The sequence below is a fragment of the Hydra vulgaris genome, chromosome 14 (assembly GCF_038396675.1).
Source record: "Hydra vulgaris chromosome 14, alternate assembly HydraT2T_AEP".
NCBI classification, from domain to species: Eukaryota; Metazoa; Cnidaria; class Hydrozoa; order Anthoathecata; family Hydridae; genus Hydra; species Hydra vulgaris.
In genome coordinates, this window is record NC_088933.1 from 36,220,903 (window position 1) to 36,244,846 (window position 23,944).

Consider the following 23,944-nt stretch of genomic DNA (forward strand, 5'->3'; position numbering starts at 1 on the left):
AAATAAAAGTATGATTATGATAAAGTAAAAATATTAAAAATATTTATGCTATGAAAATATGTATAATTCTACAAAAATTATAAAAAATTTCTAAGAGTTTCCCTTCTACTAAAGTTTTTTAAAATTCTTGTGTACTTTACTTTATATTGCATTTTTGATATAAAAATGATGGGTTAGAGATGAATATTTCAATCATTTAAAGATGTTTTAATATATATATATAAAGTTTACAATCAAAATCTTTTTATAATGATGTAACTATAGTGTGGAACTGTATGTTTTGATTTGTAAATTTAAAAGAAAATGTTATTGTATCAATGAAAATTCATCAGGTTGAACACGGAATTGTTAAGTTATTTTCCGAATCAAAATGTCAAATTTGCAGAAAAAATTAAAATGTAACACGATAGGTGGTTGGTGTAAGTAGTGCTAAAACTACAGGTTTTTTAAGCAAATATATATAAATGGTTATAAAATATCTATATTTATAATAATAGTATTAAAGACCATTTAATCTTTTTCAAATCTTATTAAAAATATTTATTGTATTCTTTTTGTTAGGAATTGGTATAATAACATTAGCTAAAGTAAAAATATATAAACTGGTTTGCAGGCGTTGAAGTAACTCGAAAGTAGGTGATATTTCTGTTTACCGTTTTGTTTTATTTAATATTTTGTTACATTATTAATTAAAAAAAAGATGGGCTTGTGCAATAGAACAAAACAAAAATTGTTGTGTTTGCGGCCCTAATGTAGCACGGCATTTTTAAAAATAAATAATTTTGAATACGTCACTGGACATCAGCGGAAAAACATGCTCAACGCGGCGGCGGTTTTTAGAACTGATATACGTATAAATATCAAGTGCTAATCAAAAAAGAGATTTATTACCAAAAATATACTTAATGTTCATTTCAAGTCTTGTTTTAAATCGTATTGAATGCTAAGAATAATGCTACCTGGGTAGTGTCTTTAGACTCAAGAGTATCACTACATTTACTAGTCCATTTTTTGCTTCTTTTAACATAAAATTTTATACCAATTATATGTAGAAATGAACACTAAGAATATTTTTGGTAATAAATCTCTTTGTTGTCATTAGTACTTTAGGTTTATACATATATCAGCTCTGAAAATCGCCATCTTATTACGTTTTTCCGATAATGTTCAGTGTCATATTCAAAACGCTTTATATATAGAAATGCTGTGCTACCATAGGGCCGTAACACAACACCTCGACCAATAACTTTTTTTTTATTCAAAATCCCGGAACTGTACTGGCCTCTTTTGGAGTCGCCCTGACTTGCCTGCTTCCACTGGTACAATACTCGATTCCATCATGGGGGGAAGTTTGATACTTCCCTCTTCTTTTTTTGTACAACTTTGCGTTTCATTGCTGGCTCTCAGTTCCTCCGTGAATGGTAGTGAAAACAGGTTTAGTGAAGAGTTTTGAAGCGGGGGTTTAGGGTTAGTGCATTCAGGAAACGTGATTACTGATACAAGTCGTATTCCGGAAAATCGTAACCGATTTTATTATGTGTCGATGAATGACTACGTCGTCATTTAGGATTTCAAAATTGACTGATCCCTTTAATATTATAATCCGTTCCGGTATCGACTTCAGACCACTTCCAAAATTCTTTTCCATCACATTGTCACCACGGTTTGGTTGTCTCAAGTGTGTTTTCCTGAGCCTTTCTGCCCCTTTTTGCTATTCTTCCACGCTGTTTTTTAAATCCGGTTTTAGGCTCTGAAGTGCACTACGTAATTTTCTTTTCATTAAAAGCTCTGCCAGGGATATTGCGGTGGTTGAATGAGGGGTGATTCGGTATGAAAATAAGAATCAATTTACCCTAGTTTCAATAGAATTGCCTTATTGAGCCGTCATTTTTTCATCGCTTTCTTGAATGTAAGCGCCGTGCGTTAGGCTTGTCATTTGTTTTCTACCTACATAAGCTTTGAATCCTGTTTCATCAGGAAACTGCAATCCACTAAGAAAACAATCTTATACTCGATTGATCGATAAATTTTTACATCTATGACTAAGACTGGTGTGCTCAATAGTTCAATCATTAAAATTACCTTCTCCGCTACTGAATTTTTTTAATTATTAATCCGCTAATGCAGTCTGCTTTTCCATGTGTAGCCCCACTTCGGTATTTCAAACAGTAGTTATAAGCAACGCCCAACGCTGAGCCCTTGCAGCGGTCATGTCTGGAATAGGCTTTTCTTTAGCTTATAAACCCAATAAAAGCTTGTGATCCATTACTAGAGGAAAAAATCTCCCATATAAATGCTGATGCAGCTTTTTTATTGCAAATACTATAGATAATGCTTCTTTTTCAATTTGAGAATGATTTCGTTTAGCTGCAGATAGCATTTTTGATATGTAATTAATAATTCTTTTATTTTCCTCAGATGTAATATGTGCCAGCACCGCTCCGATTCTATATGGCGATGCATCAGACAAAACAAGCTCCCTTTTTAGACCGCAATGTATCAACAACTTATGCGAACATAAATCCGCTTTGGCACTGTCAAACGCCGTCCATTCTTTCATGCCTCACAAGCAAGAAATGCCTTTTCTAAGAAGTCTATAAAGTGGCTTGACGATCGATGCTAGGTTTGGTAAATGCCTGTGGTATTAGTTGATCATACAAAGAAACGATTATACCGGGGTAGTGTCTTAAGCCTCAGGAGCGTTCCTAATTGCATTGCGTTTGTCTTCAAGTGGTATAACTCCACCCTTTGTTAACTGAAAACCCAGGTATTCAATTTCAGATAACATGAATACACATTTATTTTTTAACTTTAGCCCTACGTTTTCCAGAATTTGTAAAACCCTTCCAAAGTTATTTAAATGCTCCTTATCCGACCGCCCCAACATTAAAATGTCATCAACTCGAAATTTGGTATATAACAATTTGTCAATCAGCTTCTCAATTTCTCGTTGAAAAATTCCTTATGCTGAGTGTATTCCAAACTGTAATCGTGTAGTTTCAAATAGGCCTCGACGAGTGTTTACTGTCAATAGTTCACAGGAACTTTTATCAAGAAGTAATTGTTGATAATTACACAGGCCTGCAATGGTTTTCCTCTTTAAAATCTGAGTAACTTTTTTATAGTTTCTGATGTGCTAATTACGAGAAAAATAATTTAAAAAATCCATCACGTTAGGATTTTTTGATAAGGAATATTTAAGATTTTGCTTTAAAATGTTTGAGCGCCTACCTTTTGAAATGTCTAAAACGTTATTAATTTACCTCAGCTCAATTTTTATTTCATATAATTAGTGTAAGGGAACATAGAAATTAACGCCAATTAGTAATTTGTTAATGACTACATAATAAGTATTAGTAATTCGCATTAAACATGTCAAAAACCAGTCATTTTGGCCTAATTTAGTAATGAGCTCATTATTACATAATGATTTGGTAACATTAACTAATTGTTGTGAATATTATTACAAAAGGGTGTATTTAAGATAAACCAAAGGATTTTTGTATAAGTACCCGCACTGATTTAGAAATTTAACAGTTAAAGTGCGCATCTTGCAACATAAACTTTAAAATGGCATCGCGAAGTTGTTTAAACTCTCCTAATTGTTTCTGTTATATTTGCGGGAAATTAATGGTGATAAAACAACGAAACAGTATTACAGACTTTGTAAAAAATATCTATAAAAGTTATTTTGGACTCGTTTTAAGTAACCAAGACAAAACTTGGGCACCTCATAAAATTTGTACGACTTGTTTATTAGAACTTCGCAAGTGGTCAAAAGGACAGAAAAATAGCTTCAAAATTGTTTTGCCTGTGCTATGGAGAGAGCCTAACGACCATGTTAAAGATTGCTACTTTTGTTGTTGTGACATAACTGGATACAATTCAAAATATAAAAGGGACATAAACTATCCAAACGTGTCATCAGTTACGCCTGCAATATTTGGCGATTCAAAAATAGTGCAGCCCCCGGTTCCAGCTCTACAAATTGAAAATTCTGACTGTGATATAGAGGAAGAGGATGTACACCAATCTGATCCTGAATTTCATGGAGATTCTGACGCTTGTCAGCTCTTTTCACAGTCACATTTAAACGACTTGACAAGAGATTTGAATCTTCCCAAAGATGCAGCGGAACTCCTCGGATCACGATTAAAAGAAAGAAATATGCTGGCACCTGGTACTTCATTTTCATGTTACCGTCACAGAGAAAAAGATTTTCTTCCATTCTTCGCTGAAGATGAAGATTTAGTGTTCTATAAAGATATTCCAGGCTTGACGAAAATGTACGACATTGAATACGATCCTAACGAGTGGAGATTGTTTATTGACTCCTCAAAAAGAAGTTTGAAAGCAGTTCTTCTGCATAATGGGAATACATATGCCTCGTTACCTGTTGCACATTCTGTCCATTTAAAGGAATGTTATGAAAATTTGGAAAATCTTTTGACTAATATAGCTTATGAGCAACACGGTTGGATGTTGTGTGGAGATTTGAAAATCATAAGCATGCTACTAGGCCAACAAGGTGGTTATACAAAATACCCGTGCTTTCTTTGCGAGTGGGATAGCCGGGATAAACAACATCATTGAACCAAAAAGGAATGGACTCCAAGAACTGAACTAACCCCAGGATTCAAAAACGTATTTAAACAGAGTTTGGTTCCCAGAGAAAAAGTTGTACTGCCACCATTGTACATCAAATTGGGTATAATGAAGCAATTTGTGAAGGCTTTAAATAAAGAGGGGGAAGGCTTCAAATATCTGCATTCAGTTTTTCCATCTTTATCAGAAGCTAAGATAAAAGAAGGAGTTTTCGTCGGCCCTGATATTAGGAAATTAATGTCGGAAGAAAAGTTTGATGAAAAACTTAATGATATCGAGTTGCAAGCATGGCAGTCATTTAAGGAAGTGGTGACAAAATTTTTGGGGAACAATAAAAGCTCCGACTATAAAGATAATAAAAGCTAATAAAAGCTAATAAAAGCTCCGATTATAAAAAAATAGTGGCCAAAATGATTTTCAATTTGGGTGTAATGGGTTGTAATATGAGCATTAAACTTCATTTCTTAAATTCTCATATTGATTACTTCCCAGAAAATCTAGGAGCCGTTAGCGAAGAACAAGGCGAAAGATTTCACCAAGATTTGAAAGAGCTTGAAGTCCGGTATCAAGGAAGATGGAATACCAACATGATGGCGGACTATTGTTGGTTATTAAAGCGTGACGATCCAAACCGGAAATTTAAGCGAAAATCGCACAACCGAAGCTTCCAGGAGAAAAGGACCAGGTTCCACAAATGAAATTAAATGTTATTTAGACTAGTATTAAGTTGTTATTATATTTTAGTAGTTTTTTAAGTTAAAAATAATGTTCTGTTTTAAATATTTATTTTTTTATGTGAAATCTTCTGTTTTTTTGCTATTTTCTATCTGTGCCTTTTTTGAAAAATCTGGAGGTGATAGAGAAAAACTAAGTACATATTCGTAATCAGCGCACCAAAATACCCTAGAATCAGCTATCAAATTCCAGAGAGGAAGTTATGACTCTCATTTTGCAGGCCTGTGTTAAATGCTACGTTCAGTTTTGTGAATTTTTGTCCGCCGCCTAAGGTTGCAAATAAACCTTCTGTCCTCGGTAGTGGATAACAATAAAATATTACTGTGATAGTTATCACATATTACCTGAGTTACTGTCTGTTTAAAGTTTCCACCTAATTGAATAGTGCCGTCTTATTTTAGGACTAAAATGATTAGAGCTGCCCAACGGGAATGATTTACTGCTCTTAGGTGCCAGAAGAGATCAACCAATCGAGTTCTGCATTTACTTTTTTCAATAATCCATATGGTATAGGTGTTCTCTGCAAAACTTCGGTTTTATATTAGGCAGCAATGGCACGTGTACTGAATTCTTGTACTTGTATTCTTTGTATTTGTATAACTTGTTTTTATGTATTCACTGTATTCTTAAATTGTTCCAGCACATTTTAAAACACTGCAGAATGTTTTTTGACTAAATTATTTATTTGATGTATTGGGACTTCTTTAGATTCCCGAGTTTGCATGAAATATTTTTTCCCAATTAATTTTATTTTTCTCAGCCAATTTCTGCACACTAATGAAAGTCCTTTACCTGGAGTGATTATCAAGGTTAACAAATTAGTCTTCCCATTTATTCTGATAGCTCAACTTCCCCCACTGGTAATACTACTTCTCCAGTGAATGGCCGCAAAAAAGATTAAGTTGGATGAGCTCCTTCCTCATGAGTCCCTTTTTTGGCAAGCTTTTAAATGTTTCTAGAGTCGTTAGTGACACATACGCTCCAGTGGCGAGCTCCGTTTGTGTATAAATACCTTCGATTTCAACGTCATTCATAATTGGTTTCTTTTTATTTGACTTGTATTGAATGCTAAGAATTTTTTCTGGGTAATAAACTAAGCGTTAGTACAAAAAAGCAAAAAATGAACTTGTTAATTTAGGCTTCGATATCATTAGAGCTAAAATATACAATAAAGTCAACTTTAAGTATATCCACTTTGTTATGTTATGTGCATATAATTCTCAATCGGAGAGAGGAACCGGTCAACGAAATGCTATAAAGAACACTTTTTTTTTTCCTTATATTTTGTTAATGTCGAGCTGTTTAACTGTAATAAAGTTTAAATTAAAATAAACATATAAAACACATTTTAGTTCTTAAATGCATATGTAGTTTTACAAACTTGGATATGTCAATAATGTACCATTCATAACACAACTTTCTGCTAACAATTTTTTTACACATGATATAATCTAAATCAATAAATTCCTTAAAATGACAAACTGCTAAATAAATTTCTTATTTCAACAATGGCTAGACAAACAGCCTTTTCCCTAACTTTCTTTTTTCTATTTTATCAATTTTTTGCAGTTTTGAAGTCTGTTTTTAAGAAATCTCAGCTCAAATTTGAGCATGCTGTTACCCAGCAAGCACATAACATTATTTCAACGTTATTTCATTTATGCGAGTTAGTTGCTTTTTGGTTGAAAAATAATGATCAAAGTAGGTTGATGTTTTTGTTTCACCGTTGTTTTTTTTTATATAGATTTTGCTGCATTACCAAAATAAGAAAAAGATGGCTTGCACAATAGAACAAAACAAAAATTTAAAATTTTTAGTTAAAAGAGCAAATAAAAGACTAGTTAAGGTAGACTTTGGTATTATAGGAGCTAAAGTACACAAAAAATTCATTTTTAAATGTATCGACTTTGTTATGTCATGTGCGTATAATACTCAGCCAGAGGAAGGAGCCGGTCAATTAAGATAACCAAAGAACGAAAAGAATTATTTTTTTTATGAATTGTTAAGGTCGAGCTGTTCTACTGTAATGGAGTTTAAATTAAAACAAATAATTTAAACACATTCTGGTTGTCAATTGCATATGTAATTACATCAACATTATGTAAGTAACAAAGAGTGTAAATCATGACTTTTTTAACTAACTTTTTTTACTCTGCCATCATACATAATTGTCTAAGATATGACAATATTGTACCATTCATAACAATTTATACACATAATATAATATAAATCATCAAGTTGCATAGATGACAAATTGTGATATAAATTTTTTAGTTGAACAACATTTAGTATAAACAGTCTTTTTCTTTCTTCTTTTGCTGTTTTGAATTCTGTTTATAAGAAATCTTAGCTCTAATTTGAGCCTGCTGTTAGCAATTTTTAATAACCTTTTCTTTTTTTATGTGCTTCCTGAATAAATCACTTAACAACCTCTTCTCCTAATACTTTATCAAGACTATGTAATCATCAGCCATATTCTTTTTAGATCTTATTTAGTAAGATATTTTTTTCATTAGGGGACTTTTCCATCACTTAACATCAAAACATAGTGGTTATAAGATCTGCAATTACCCTCATGCATTTTTCAAATTTCATAACGTACAGATTTTTATATTTTATTATGCAATACGAACCCAAAGATTTTTTCAAAAATTGATATTTGTAAATATTATTCAAAGTATATTTTCTTTATTTACATAAAAGGATACCGTTTGACAAGTACGGTATGGTTTGTTGCCAATTAGTATAAACATAGGCAACAGTTATTTGCTCAAGTTTCCCTACAAATAAGTTTTAGCTTATTTTAATAAGGGTAATAACTTTTAATAAAGCTTACCAATTTTATATTTAATACAAAATAGAGCTTATAAGTATTTTGCATATAAAATTATAACTGTTTTAAAGAAAAACTGTACTGTTTATATAATTAATATTTTGTAACTAAAAAGTTCAACATAATATGAGCATAGTGTGTTATGAAAAGTTCATTTAGTATTTTGTTAAGCTTATCAATAGCTTGTAAACAGGATTTAATAATTGATGATTAATTGAATAATTGTCAAATTGTTTGGACAAGTATCACAGCTTTATGATAAAGTCATTTTGAAACTTCATTATTAAGTCGTTTTGCGATTAATTTATTTAGCCTGCAGACAGAGAAAACATTATCAAAGATAAGGTGAGGCTGTTCCAGATACTGATTTGTATTTTTCCAACTGGTAAAAGAACTTTCTAGACTTGGTGGGAGTAGCGCTAAGAAATATGTATCAAATATATTAAACAGGTATATTTCAATTTACCCGAGTATCAAATCACATTTATATAGTCAAGTCTAGATCGGTTTGTCTACTAACTTTAACTTCTCAGTTGTATTCATGTCTAGTTTTTCAGATATTAATAAGGGTTTTGTTTATTGCATATTTTTGCCATGATTTCATTACTTTTTTTAAATTGCGATTTGAGTATTTCATTAATTTAGTTTATTTGTGATTTGAGTGTATTTTTATTGTGTTTTTTATTATAATTTTTTTTACTGGTCCTAGGAGGCAGTTATATATCGTTATTAATATATTTGTTTATTAGATCATTATACATTAGTAATACGTCTGTAGATAACTGTATGTATTTATACATATATATATATATACACATATATTATACATATGTATAAAGTTATTCAACGTTACTTCAAAATTATATTCATAATAAATCTAAAAACTATACTCATAGGATCTCTAAACTATGTTAAAAGTAACTTTAAAATTATAATCATACTAAATCTTAAAATATTATTAAAAGTAAAGTTAAAAAGTACATTCATAATAACCAAATAATTATATACATAGTAACCAAAAAAGAGTATTCATATTAAACTAAAAACAACATTTATAGTAACCTAAATATTATATTCATATTAAACCTAAAAACTATCTTTATAGTAACCTAAAAATCATACTTACAGTTACCTAAAAACATAATCATAGTAAACTTTAAAACTATATTCATAGTAACCCAAAACATATATTCATTGTAACCATAAACATAAATTTATCGTAAATTAAAACTTAAATTCATAGTAACATAAAAATTTTACTAAAAGTAAACCTTAAAATTATATTTATAGTAAACCCAAAAACTATATTATCAGTAAATGTAAAAGTAATATGAATATTAAAGCTAAAAATTATATTCATTGTAAATCTAAATAATATATTCGTAGTAAGTCAAAAGTTACATTTATGGGAACCTAAAAATTATATTCATGGTAAACTTAAAATTTTATTTATAGAAACCTTAAATTTATATTTATCGTAAACTTAAAAATATATATCAAAAGTAAATTAAAAACTATATTCATAGTAACCTATAAACATTTATAGTAAACCTAAATTTATTATTAATAGTAAACTAAAAATTATATTCTCAGTAATGAGAAATAATTTTTTAGTAACCAAAAATATATTTTCAAAGCAACCTCAACATAATATTTATAGATTTTTAAATATGATATTCACAGTAACCTAAAAGCTATATATTTTCATAATAAACCTAAAAACTATATTCATAGTAACCAATAAACATTTATAGTAAACTTAAATTTATTATTAATAGTAACCAAAAAATTATATTCTCAGTATTGAGAAATAATTTTTTAGTAACCAAAAAAATATTTTCAAAGCAACCTCAACATAATATTTATAGATTTTTAAATATGATATTTACAGCAACCTAAAAGCTATATATTTTCATAATAAACCTAAAAACTATATTCATAGTAACCTAAAATGATATTCAGAGTTACCTAACAATTATATTCATGGAAACCTTAAAACTATATTCATAGTAAACCTAAAAACTATATTTCTAGTAAACTAAAACTATATTTATTGTAACCTAAAAAATATATTTACAGTTACCTTATAATTAAAATGATCGTAAAACTGAAAATTATAATTATAGTAACCTAAAACGTATAATCATAGTAACCTTAAACTTATATTTACGGTAAACTAAAAATTATATTCTTACCAACCTAAAAATTACATTCATAGTAAACCTAAACAATATAATCATAGTAAATTTTAACAGTATATTCATAGTAAATCTAAAAATTATATTCATAGCAAACCTAAATTATATATTTATAGTAAATCTAAAAGTTACATTCACAATAACCTAAAAGTTATCTCATAGTAACCTAAAAATCATATTCTTAGTAAACCTAGAAATTAAATTTTATAGTAAACTAAAAAGTATATTCATAGAAACCTTAAAATCATCCTCATATTAACTTTAAAAACTATATTCAAAGTAAACTCAAAATTATATTTATAAAAACCTAAAAGTAATTTTATAATAACTGAAATATTTTTATTCCAAGTAAAGTTAAAAATTATATTCATGGTAAACCTAAAAATTATATTTATAGGAAACTAAAAACTATATGCAAAGTAAATTCAAAATTTATATTGATAACAACCTAAAAATTACATTTATAGTGTCCTAAAATCCATATTTATAGTAAGGCAATTAATTATATTTATAGTGAACCTATAACCTATATTTATAGTTAATCTAAAAATTATATTCAAAGTAACCTTAAATTTAATTTCATTGTAATTTTAAAGTTATATTACTAGTAAACCCAAAACTACATTTATAGTAAATCTAAAACTTATAATCATAATAACCAAAAACTGTATTCATACTAACCTTAAAAATATATTCTTTGGTTAATATGAAGATAAGTTTTAGATTACTTGGACTATATCTATTAGGTTTACCATGAATATAATTTGAGGTTAACTATAAATGTAACTTTTACGTTTACTATAATTATAGTTTTTTGGTTACTTATATATACTTTTTAGGTTACAATGAACATAGTTTTTAGTTTAATAGGAATACAGTTTTTAGGCTTACTAAGAATATATTTTTAACTGAATACAGTTTTTGGTTACTATAATTATAAGTTTTAGGTTTACTATAAACATAATAGTGGGTTTACTGTTAATTTAACTTTAAAAGTACAATGAAAAAAATTTAAGGTTGTTATGAATGTAGTTTTTAGATTTACTATAAATATAATTTTTAGGTGTACTATATATTATTAGCTTTACTATAAACATGGATTTTAGGATACTATAAATATTTTTAATTTTTACTTGTAGTAAAGAATAAAAATATATTCATGGTAAAGCTGAAAATTATGTTCATAGTAATCCAAAAAATTATATTCATAGTAACCAAAAAGTTATCTTCATAGTAAATATATTTTTAGGTTTTTATGAATATACCTTTTGAATCTACTATGCATATAGTTTTTTGTTTCCTAAAAAAGCAGTTTTTAGGTTTCTTATGAAAATAATTTCAGCTTTACTTAAAATATGTTTTTTTGGGGTTATCATCAAATAATTTTTAGGTTTTTATAAATATAATTTTAAGTTTACTTTGAATATAGTTTTTAAATTTAATATAAATAGGCTTTTATGGTTATTATGAATAAAATTTTTAGGTTACTATAAAATTTAAGTCCTAGGTTTACTAAAAGTATGATTTGTAGGTTACTATGAGATAATTTTTAGGCTATTGTGAATATAACTTTTAGGTTTACTATAAATATCATTTTTAGATTTACTATGATTATACTTTTAAGATTTACTATGACTGTAATTATTAAGTTTACTATGAATGTTATATTTAGGTTACTATGAATTTAAACTTTAGGTTAACATAAATATAGATTTAAAGTTACTATGAATATACGTTTATGGTTATTATAAATATAATTTTCAGGTTTACTATAATTTCAATTTTAAGGTAACTGTGAATATAATTTTTAGGTTACTTTAAATATAGTTTTTAGTTTAATAGAAATGTAGTTTTTTGGTTTACTATGAATAAAGTTTTAAGTTCTATGAATATAATTTTCAGGCAACTGTGAATATATTTTTTAGGTTACTATGAATATAGTTTTAGGTTTATTTTGAATATATAAGGTAACTGTGAATATCATATTTTAAAATATATAAATATTATTTTGAGGTTACTTTGAATATAATTTTTCGGTTAGTATGAAAATAATTTCTTAGTTACTAAGAATATTGTGTTTAGGTTACTAATAATAATACTTCTAGGTTTACTATAAATAAGTCTTTTATAAATATAGTTCTTTGTTTACCTTGAATATATATTATTTTAGTTTGCAATGAATATAAATATAAGGTGTCTAAAAAAAAAATTTTAATTTACTATGAACATAATATTTAGGTTTCCTTTAATAAAAATCATATTTATAGTGAGATAAAACCTATATTCATAGTAAACTGAAAAATTATATTCATAATAACCTTAAAATTATTAAAATAGTAACATAGAAAATATATTTATAGTAAAGCTAAAAAATATATTCATAGTAAAGCTAAAAATTATATTTCAAGAAAGTCTAAAAATTATTTTTATAGTAAACCTAAAAATTATGTTTATAGGAAACTAAAAACTATATGCACATTAAATTTAAAAATTATGTTCATAACAGCCTAAAAAAAATATTATTAATGATCTAAAACCCATATTTATAGGAAAGTTTTTTATTTTATTTATGGCAAACCGTAAAACTTTATTTTTAGTAAATATAAAACGTTTATTCATAATAACCTAAAAATTATATTCACAGAAACCTTATAATTATGTTTATAGTAAACTTAAAAAATATCCTTAAAGTAAAATAAAAACTATATTCATAGTAGTCTCAAAAATATATTCATTGTCGACCTAAAAGTTATATTAGTAGTAATCTAAAGGTTTTATTATTAGCGTCTTAGATATTAAATTCATAGTCACTTAAAAATTATATCTATACTAAACCTAAAAAGTATATTCATAGTGAAATTAAAATTATACTCATAGTCAACTAAAAATTATTACATGATAAACAAAAAAAAATATTTAAGGTTATAGTATATTAAATTTTAAATTAGTATATTAATTATAGTATATTAAATATTAAATATAGTATACTAAATATTAAATTTATAGTTATAGGAAACTAAAAACTATATGCATAGTAAACCTAAATATTATATTCATAATAACCAAAAAAAATATATTCATTGTAACCAAAAAGTTATATTCATAGTAGTCTAAAAATCTTTTACTTAGTAACCAAAATTTGTATTCATATTAAGCCATAAACTTATATTTATAGTAAACCATAAAATTATATCGATAGTAAATCTAAAAGATTTATATTGAAGCTAAATATTATATTTATAGTAAACCTAAAAGTAACTATCATTGTAACATAAAAATTAGATATATAACACCCTAAAAATTATAATTATAGTAACCAAAACAAAATATTTAAAGAAACCTAAATTTATATTTATGGTAACCAAAAAATATATTTATAGTAACCTCAAAATAGTATTTATAGTATACCTAAGAATTATAATCATCGTAAACCTAAAAACTATATTCATGTAAATCTAAAAGTTATTATCATAGAAAACCTGAAAATTATATTTATAGTAAAGCTAAAAAATATGCTTATAGTTAACTAAAAACTATATTCATAGTAAACATAAAATTTATATTCATAGTTAAGCTAAAAATTGTATTTATAGTAAACCAAAATACTATATTATTAGTAAATTTAAAAATTATATTTATAGTAACCTTAAAATTATCTGTTGAGTAATCTAAAAGTTATATTTAAAAATAAACGTAAAAACTATTTTCATAGTAAACGTAAAAGTTAAATTTATAGTAACCTAAAAATTATATTCAAAGTAAAGCTAAAATTATATTTAAAGTGACCTGAAAATTATCTTTATAATTACCTAAAACTTATAGTCATATTAACCTAAAATTTATATTTATTGTAAACCTAAAAAGTTTATTCATAGAAGAGCTGACATTTTTCCCAGTTGCTCTGTTAAAGTCTTTTGCAAGCTCGGTTGATGCTTTTTTTGTATTTCTTAAAGATAGGGTTTTTAAATACTTATTGTCATCTTTTGTTAGCTTCGGAGGTATATATATATATATATATATATATATATATATATATATATATATATATATATATATATATATATATATATATATTTATATATATATATATATATATATATATATATATATATATATATATGAATATATTTATATATATATATACATATATATGTATATATATATATATATATATATATATATATATATATATATATATATATATATATATATATATATATATATATATATATATATATGTAAATTATGTTAATGTATTTTACAAATAGAGTGCTCAATGTTCTTAAAGAACAGAGCAATAATAAATTAGTAAAAAACACTTATCTAACTTTTTTCTTCGACTTGAAGTTTCACCATTGCTGGATCATCAGGAAGAGTTACTAAATCTCCAAAAAAATTCAATTTATAGAAAAAATTATTTTACAAGAAGTTATAAATTATTATAAAAAGTTTTTATTTACTATATTTTTTTGTTAACGGGAAGTTACAGAAAGTAATTATGAAATAATTCTCTTTGGAATGGGGATAGTTTAATTTGGTCATTTGTTTTTATAATTTTTTAAGAGGTATTAATATATATATATAAGGAGGTATATATATATATATATATATATATATATATATATATATATATATATATATATATATATATATATATATATATATATATATATATGAAAAAAAATGAGCTGACTGTAACAATTGCTTCACTTGCTACAGCCTGGATCCGCTACCGATATAAATATATATATATATATATAAATATATATATATATATATATATATATATATATACATATATATATATATATATATATATATATATATATATATATATATATGTATATATATATATATATATATATATAATAATTCTCTTTGGAATGGGGATAGTTTAATTTGGTCATTTGTTTTTATAATTTTTTAAGAGGTATTAATATATATATATAAGGAGGTATATATATATATATATATATATATATATATATATATATATATATATATATATATATATATATATATATATATATGAAAAAAAATGAGCTGACTGTAACAATTGCTTCACTTGCTACAGCCTGGATCCGCTACCGATATAAATATATATATATATATATAAATATATATATATATATATATATATATATATACATATATATATATATATATATATATATATATATATATATATGTATATATATATATGTGTATATATATATATATATATATATATATATATATATATATATATATATATATATATATATATATATATATATATATATATATATATAGACACTCAAACACACACACACACAAATTAAAATCACAAATAATTAAATCAAGAAAAAAAAATCTGATATTTACTTGATCTATACGCGCGCCTAATAAATTAGATTTTTTGTTCAAAGCAAACTATGAAGTGTGTTTTAACGACGTAAACCGACGTTACACGACGTTGCCGCAACGTCGGTATACTGACGTTGTTTCGACTGCTGTATAGTGATGTCGCGACATTGTTGGAAGATATTTGTAAAAAAACGTAGTTCTGACATCGTAACTTATTCTAACGAATAGCTTTTAAACACCCTAGTGCTGGTATATTCTTCTCATTTGCCATGAACCTAGAAAACTGGAAATTTTTGTCATGGAATTGTGTCTAAGTGTGAAGGATAAATAGTTCCATAGGATTTGGCAGCAGCAACAATAACAGAAACACATTCTTTGTTGGAAATCTAGTTAGAAAATCAAACTTTCGCTCGGTAGAGTCGTAAGCATTATTTTGTACATAGTTGTTTCAATCACATTTTCAACTTTTCAATGATAGAGAATAGGTGTTTAATTTTAAATTTGTCACTGCCACTTAGAACCGCCTCATTCTGTATACTCACCAATACCTACTTTGCGCATCTCGCTTGTACTGCTGAGGAATAATGATTGAGAACCTTCCAGCACCTGAATGTCAAGAAAATCTTTACGAACTGATCTTACATATTCCAAATGAGATTAAAGCAATCGTACACCAAGAGCTAAATCAGCACTTTTATCCTGAAAGTTAAAACTAGTAGAATCAAATTGTGACATGATTCTGTGCCAAAGCTCCTTCATAGAAGTAATATCCAAAGTTTTTATTTTTTCAAAAGTGTTGTGTCATTACTTTGCGTCTGACTTTTTTCATCTTATCAAAAATAATTTATTCAAAAATATGACTGTAATTGCACGTAAAATTTGAATAGAAACGGCTTCTGCTGACCACTTTCTGACTCTTTTTTCCAAATGGTAATTTTCCTGCCTTTCCTGAACCACTTACAAGATCAGAAAGTTATCTGCCATCTGTTACTTAAAGAAACAAAGAAACTATACAGATATTCAAAAAACCTTAAAAAATCAATTGCAGTCTCACAGCTGTCACTCAAATATCAAATAATTATTGCAAGTAAGTCAAAGTGTACAGTGTCAGGTAATGAACGATCAATGAGCGAAAAGTATTTGGCTTTTGACGTTTCGCTATCAATGAATTGCAGATTTTTGTTTGCCATTAAGAAGACAATTTTTTAATAAAATGTGTATGAAACATTTCCTCTACCCTGACTTTCTCAGTTTTCTAAGTGCTTAATAAAAAATGGGTTAAATTTTAAAAGTATTTCCAAGGCCCCGAGACCGTTTCCATCACTGAAAGCGCCTATTTCTTCCGAGTCATCTCTAAGAGTTAGACCTTGACTGCAAATAAACTGCAAGCATTCAACAACTCTTATCAGTACATCCCTTTAGTAATGTTTTTCATCATTCAATTGCTGTTTCTAATAAGCATTAATATTTCCTTTTATTGTGGCTTTTACAAAATAACACTGGACTACATCATTGAGCTGTTTGCCTTGTTCATCGGTATTGCAATCTCTCAATGTGACCAGTCATCAAATCCAGTTCTAAAGCTGTTATTTGAATCTTGTAAAAGCAGCAGAAGAAACAAATTGTTATTTAAATTTAAGCTCGTATTATAGTTCATATTTATGCTCTTTCAGCTGTTATATCTATTAAATAAAAATATGTACATTAAAAATTACAAGTATTATTACATTAAAAAGTTAAAAATATAAAACAAAAAACAAACTGGAAGCTATAAATTCAACTATAAAATCAAACTACAGACATAATCTGTTACATCTGAAACATAAAGCCAACTTCAGTGTTTATCCGTAACATGCAAACCTTTTATTCTAAGTACCTTTTCTTCCTGAAAACATAAATAAATACTTGATTTGAATAGAGGAATGGCTATACTAGCTTTTTTCATAGGGAACCTTTTTAAAAATTTCTAAAATTTTAAAGTTAGAATATCTATTGATGGTTCATGGCAAAAGTCATGAACCATCAATAGATACTCTAACTTTAAACAGCAGTTACAATTATGTTGTAACTGCTGTTTGAAGTGAAAAACGTATTAATGTCGAGATCTTTACCAAATATTACAATGGTTGTAAAATGTGGAGATTTAAAAGAGAATTTCCAGAATACCAGTGTTGGTTGATCACCAGTGATGACAGTTATGTTTCAGGTAAATTTTAAATAATTTTGTAAACAACAAGTCTAGAACTTTTTTAAAGTTGTTTATTTCAGTTCATGTTTATTCGCTTTTGCTTAAACTTAAAAACCCAGTTTCTCAAGTTAGCAATATCTACTCAGTAATCAGCAATTATTCGAAAAACTTCATTTAACGAGTATTAATGCACTTTTTGTTGGAATAGATTTTTTATTTTTTCGAGGCAGATTTTTCTAAAATGTCAAAAAATAATTAAAGTTTGAAAAATATCTACATAAACACTCTTAACTCATATTTAAAAAATCTATTTGTTAGAAGGAATAAAAAAGTGTTTAGAGTAAGTATACAAAATTTAAGGTCATAATATTATGGCTAGCTTAAGATATCGCAAGTTAAGAATTATTTTGTTCTAATTCCATGTTTTTCCGAACTGAGAAAATCAGTTTCAAAGTTTAAAATGAACCTTGAGACCATATAACATAAAAAATGCAAACAAAACCAATTTGTATTATTTTTTAATACCGTCTATCACAGTTTAAAAAAAATTGTTTTAAATTATTTAAAGTGCACGTATCTGAATTACTACACCTATAGAACAACGAACACCTGAGATAGAACAATGTGATACACACTTAAAATACATTATTGTTTTATTTTATCTCCATTTTCTGCTAAAAAAAAACATTAAAAATTAGTATTTTTTGTATATATTGTGAAAAGATGAATGTATATTTGGGCAATTAAAGTATTGTAAAGTACATATCTGTTTTATTTGAGAAAAGAATTTTTTTTACATTAGTGAAAAAATTACATAAACAATGCTATTTTGTCTAAAATTTAATTCAACAGAGAAGTTAAGTAAAATATTCCCTAAAGTATGTACCAAGATCTTTACAATGAAATAAAACTTCAGTTATAAATTCCTATAACATAACAATCTAAATACATTGCACAGTGAATAAATATCGCAAAGAATGAATTTAGCAGGTCAAGCACTTCTGGTTATTCTTTTAAAAACATAACGCTTCAGTAAGAAGCCCATTTAACAACATTACACATAAAGCATAAATACTTTGAAAAAAAACTAAACTATTTTAAAACACTCTTAAAAAAAGCAATGTCTACAGCAGGTATATATTTGAATATACTTTGAAAGAAATTGGCTTTATCATTTGAAATTTGAGCAACTGATTAAAGGCAGAAGTCATTAGTACAACTGCCACAGGTCTTGTAATTGCAGATAACAAAGATCGTAAATTGTTAAAAAGAGGCTTATTTTGTGCTTCTGAACAAACATTAGAAAGTGACTTTTTAACGTATACACGATCTGATGTCACATGCTTTTGGATATAGGAAACAAACTTAAAACAAAAAATAGCCGGAAAAATGTTTGAAATCCAATTTCTTCATTTGGTAGACAGAAAAAGGTTGTTTTTTTTTCCGAATAGCAGGAACTGCTCTGATTAACTTGAGGGGACTAAGTAGCGAGTGAAAGTGCTTTATAAACTGACAAAGGATATTGTCAACCTCTTGTATACCAGAATACCCTGATTCACAAAACTTTTGCTTAATTACTCTGATTTTTTGGTAACATATCAAAAACTGGTGTAAGACGATGGACAAGTGACCATTTGTTTGATGATTCAATGACGTTTTCTCTGAAGTCGTTCAGTGGTTTGACTTTTGAAATGTTATCTATTGCATGTCGTCCGTAGACCAAAAATCAGCAAATATACGTGTTCGTTTTTTATCACTGAACATAGTTTTCCTTTGGTTGCAGACTTGCATATAACATTTTCTCCTTTTCTATTTTCATACGGCTGACCAGATTGTATTCGCTGCTTTCTCTCATTCTGTATCCAAGTTTTAGGGGGTGACTTTCGTTTCCTAGTTTTTACTCCATTTGGGAGCAGACGACAAGTTAGTGCTATTTTAGGTGTATCATCATATATATGAAGATATCATATATATATCATCATATATATGATGATACATGTTTTCGCTAAAATAAGCTCCACCGTTATATATATATATATATATATATATATATATATATATATATATATATATATATATATATATATATATATATATATATATATATATATATATATATATATATATATATATATATAGTTGCATAAAAAATTTAAAACTGATCATTATGACTTTAAAGTATGTTTAGATGAAAGAGGCCATCAACTTCTGCACATTGATACCAAATTTATGTTTCAAGCCAATTAAAAGCAAAATTATTGTAATTTGAATGATTAAAAATTGTGATGACCTCTTAAAAAAGACTATAGTTTATATTCTTATAGATTATGTAGAATATATTTGGAAAATATTTAATATATTAACATAATTAGCAATTGCTTTTATATAACATGCTATATATTTTACTTAATTTTGAACCCGTGAATTAAAATCTACTTTTTTAAACGTTTTTCTTTTATATTATAAAAAAAGGCTTTAAAAAGTGTGTAGAGGAGAGCTGCCATAATTGGAATAGCGCCTTAATTGGAACACTTGCATTTATCTTTGAAAAAAATGAATTATGGCTATAATTTGCATTTTTTTTAGTAAAACGTTTTATTTCCTACGTTTTGACACATTTTGAAAATTATTCCTCAAAAAATGCATGTGCACCTTTGATTTAAAGTTTTTTTGCCTCATTTTTTTTTTGCTGATCTAATTTTGTGTTCATACTATATTGGTTGCGCTGGGTAAACTATAATGCTATAGGTTATACGGTAGACCTCCTAGCCACGGTATTTTACTTTCATGGCTGGCTAAAAAAAATTCTGACCGACTAGCTGATGGCATGAGAGGCTAGCCTACATTTTTGTGGCTGGCTAGCCGCCTGATTTTTTTGGCTGCTTAGCTGGCTATTTACTTCAACACTGTGTTTCACCATCAGTAGGTTCATCAGGAAGTATTCTGATGAACTACTGATGGTGAAACACAGTGTTGAAGTAATCAAAAATTAGATAAGTGTTTTTTTTAATTTAATTTATTATTGCTATGCAGATGTATATATATATATATATATATATATATATATATATATATATATATGTATATATATATATATATATATATATATATATATATATATATATATATATATATATATATATATATATATATATATATATATATATATATATATATTAGACTGCTTCATTTTGGGGTCATGAAAAAATTTAAAGTACCATGGAGTCTTATATGCTGCGCAGACCCCTATTTTATTAAAAGAATTTTTTTTTTTTTCAATTTTGACCATTTTTAGGGGTTGCTCAAGTGCCCCAATTGCCTGAATTTAGACCTTTTTAAGCCTATTTTTGGCATATTTGAGCAAGTTCTAAAACTCAAAATAATTAAATTTTTTTTCTTTCCAGAGTTTCTTCTAAGTTAGAAAAAACAAATAAAAATGCATGGTATTTTTATTTATCTGAAATATTTCATGCAAATCTATTTATAAAATCCCAAATTTAGTGCAATTTTTTCCAATTTTTACGCAACGTAATAACTTTGTTGATATGTAAAGTCATAAAACGTCTAGCGATTTGATTTTATATATTTCTTAATAATAGTGTTAGTTTTTACAAATATTATGCAATATTTTTATATTGTTTTTTTGTTTTTCTTGGAGGTTTTTCTTTTTCCTACATACTTCCTTTTGTAATTGTGCATGAATAAAAGTGAATCTTGTCTTTTTTCTTCCTTTCTGGCAATATCAATGTTGTCCTTTATGAGTTTAACAGTTCTTTCAGAGCAATCATTAACAACTGCAAGATTAAAAATAGCATCTTTAAATTTTAAGTAGAAATCGTTACAAGTCCAATACTCTGGCGGGGTTTTCATCCATTGACAGTCACTTTTACTCTGCCCTATCATAAGGAACAAAAGCCACGAATTTTCTGTGACCAATTCAACTAAGCTTGGTGGCTTCGGTCCACTGAAGTCTAAAGAATTGAGGACCTCCATGTTAGCTTTTATTCGGGCTAACGAATATTTATCTAAGCTACGAAATTCAAAGCTGTATAATTTTTGAGCAATTTCACCTCTTTCTTCACAGTTTTCATCAGCTAAGGCAAGAACAACAAGGTAAGGGTCCAGAAACCATGTGTGCCGTTTGATTGATTCAATGACTGATTCTGCCCCAATCAAATTGTACTCCTTAAACCTATTCATTTGCCAAAGAGCTCTCATATCCTGGATAAACAAAAAATTGTTAAGTAACTAGCTTACCTTAAAAAAATTTATATTTTAGAAACTTTTAATCAAAACTTTTTATTTATAATAGAATCCTTATATATATATATATATATATATATATGTATATATATGTATATATATATATATATATATATATATATATATATATATATAAATATATATATATATATACATATATATATATATATATATATATATATATATATATATATATATATATATATATATATATATATATATATATCATAATTGTTAACTTGGTACCCACCTGACGAGGAGCCACAGCAGATAGTTCAGCTTTGAGAAACCATGTAGTATAGAAAACAGCCACAAAAGTTGCCACTTCAGTAATTTCATTTTTCAGTCGATTTGTCAGACTGGGTATTGCATCCATCATAAGCTGGAGCTTTAGGTAGTAGATACCTATAAAAATATACATTTTTATTTTTTTTGAAAAGCTAAATATTTGATCATGTATAACAAATTCATTTTTTTTTGCTATGAAGCTATAATTTTTAACTTTGGACTTTTTCCTATCATAAACCTAAAACTCTCTACCTTTTGCCATAAAACGGGCATGATGAATTGCTCCGGGTGTACGAAACTTGTACTTTTCCTCAGAAAGCACCATAAGTGTAAGCTCTGTCAGCTCAATGTAGTCCTTCCTTGTAGCCCCATCCTAAAAATTAAACCAGAAGTATATTGGTATAATGCAATAAACATAGGTATGTATACTTTTGTCTTATAAAGAATAATAGAATTAAACAAGAAAAATCTAGGATATATTACTACTTCATAGTACATATTGTATACATAACTACATATTAAAACATCTAGTCATCGGGCTACCTTTTTCAGAGACCCATGGGTGATAATATTTCTGCAGAACGTTATGCTTTCATGCTTTTGATGACCAAGCCATGTTTCATCTGGAATTGTCAATCTTCTCAACACCTTTTTATTTAAAATGTCAAAAAAAAATCAAAGAGCTCAAAATTGAAGAAATACTAGGGTACAATAATATTTTACAAAAATGTTAAACAATTTTGTAAAACCCTACCTGGTTCTCTACATCAAGATCATTTCATGTTGATTTTAATATTTTAAACAGCATATTATCTGGTCCAGAAGTAGCACTACTTGGATAATTTTTCCAGAAATGTGTTATGTGTAGCTCGTTTATATGATGTCGGCATGCAATAGATAAAACTGGTCGCTGAAAAACTTCATTTACCAGTAAAGAAACAGCTCCATTTTTGTTTCCAGTGTTGATTCTGGTTGTATCAAATGTAACAGCTTGTATACTGTTTGTAAGGTCAAAGCAATTCAAGATATCTCTGATCGCATTTTTTTGATTTTCGCCAGTTCCGGAAGAAATAGCTGGAATTCCCAACAGGTGCGTTTCCATGTTACCGTTTATTAATATTGCTAATCGATCTTTTTCTGATTTTTTCCCATCAGTATATTCATGACATACTTTTCCATCAAAATGGAGTTGAACTAAAATGTTCTTATTATTATTTCTGAAATTTCTCAAATGGTCCTTGATCCTCTTTGATTCATCATAAATGACTTTATCTGCTGCTCTTAATGCTGTAGAGGTTGAACATTTAAATTCATCTATATTTCCACCTGATTTAGCAATTATACTATTAACCATGGCAGTATGCTGCCTATGACTTAATCCTTCCCCAACAGCAGTATCAGCAGTTCTCTTGAGAATATCTTTTGGAAGTAGAACAGTATCTGGTTTTTTGACTTTCTTCTTTAACTCTGGATCTGGATACGGGAAAT

The 23,944-nt window shown here is 27.0% G+C and overlaps 1 protein-coding gene and 1 long non-coding RNA gene across 2 annotated transcripts; both read right to left on the reverse strand.

The window, feature by feature from the left end:
- Positions 1 to 21,532: 21,532 nt before the first annotated feature.
- LOC136090505 (uncharacterized) lies at positions 21,533 to 22,454 on the reverse strand. The gene is made up of 2 exons (XM_065817212.1): positions 22,419 to 22,454; positions 21,533 to 22,126 (listed from the first exon to the last, which is right to left on the reverse strand). The coding sequence occupies exon 2, from the start codon at positions 22,121 to 22,123 to the stop codon at positions 21,536 to 21,538; it is 588 nt and encodes a 195-aa protein (XP_065673284.1). The 5' UTR covers positions 22,124 to 22,126; positions 22,419 to 22,454; the 3' UTR covers positions 21,533 to 21,535.
- Positions 22,455 to 22,460: 6 nt separating this feature from the next.
- On the reverse strand, positions 22,461 to 23,086 carry LOC136090506 (uncharacterized). Its single transcript, XR_010643453.1, has 3 exons — positions 23,000 to 23,086; positions 22,709 to 22,829; positions 22,461 to 22,573 (listed from the first exon to the last, which is right to left on the reverse strand). It is a non-coding gene; the product is annotated as an uncharacterized LOC136090506 (long non-coding RNA).
- Positions 23,087 to 23,944: the final 858 nt, after the last annotated feature.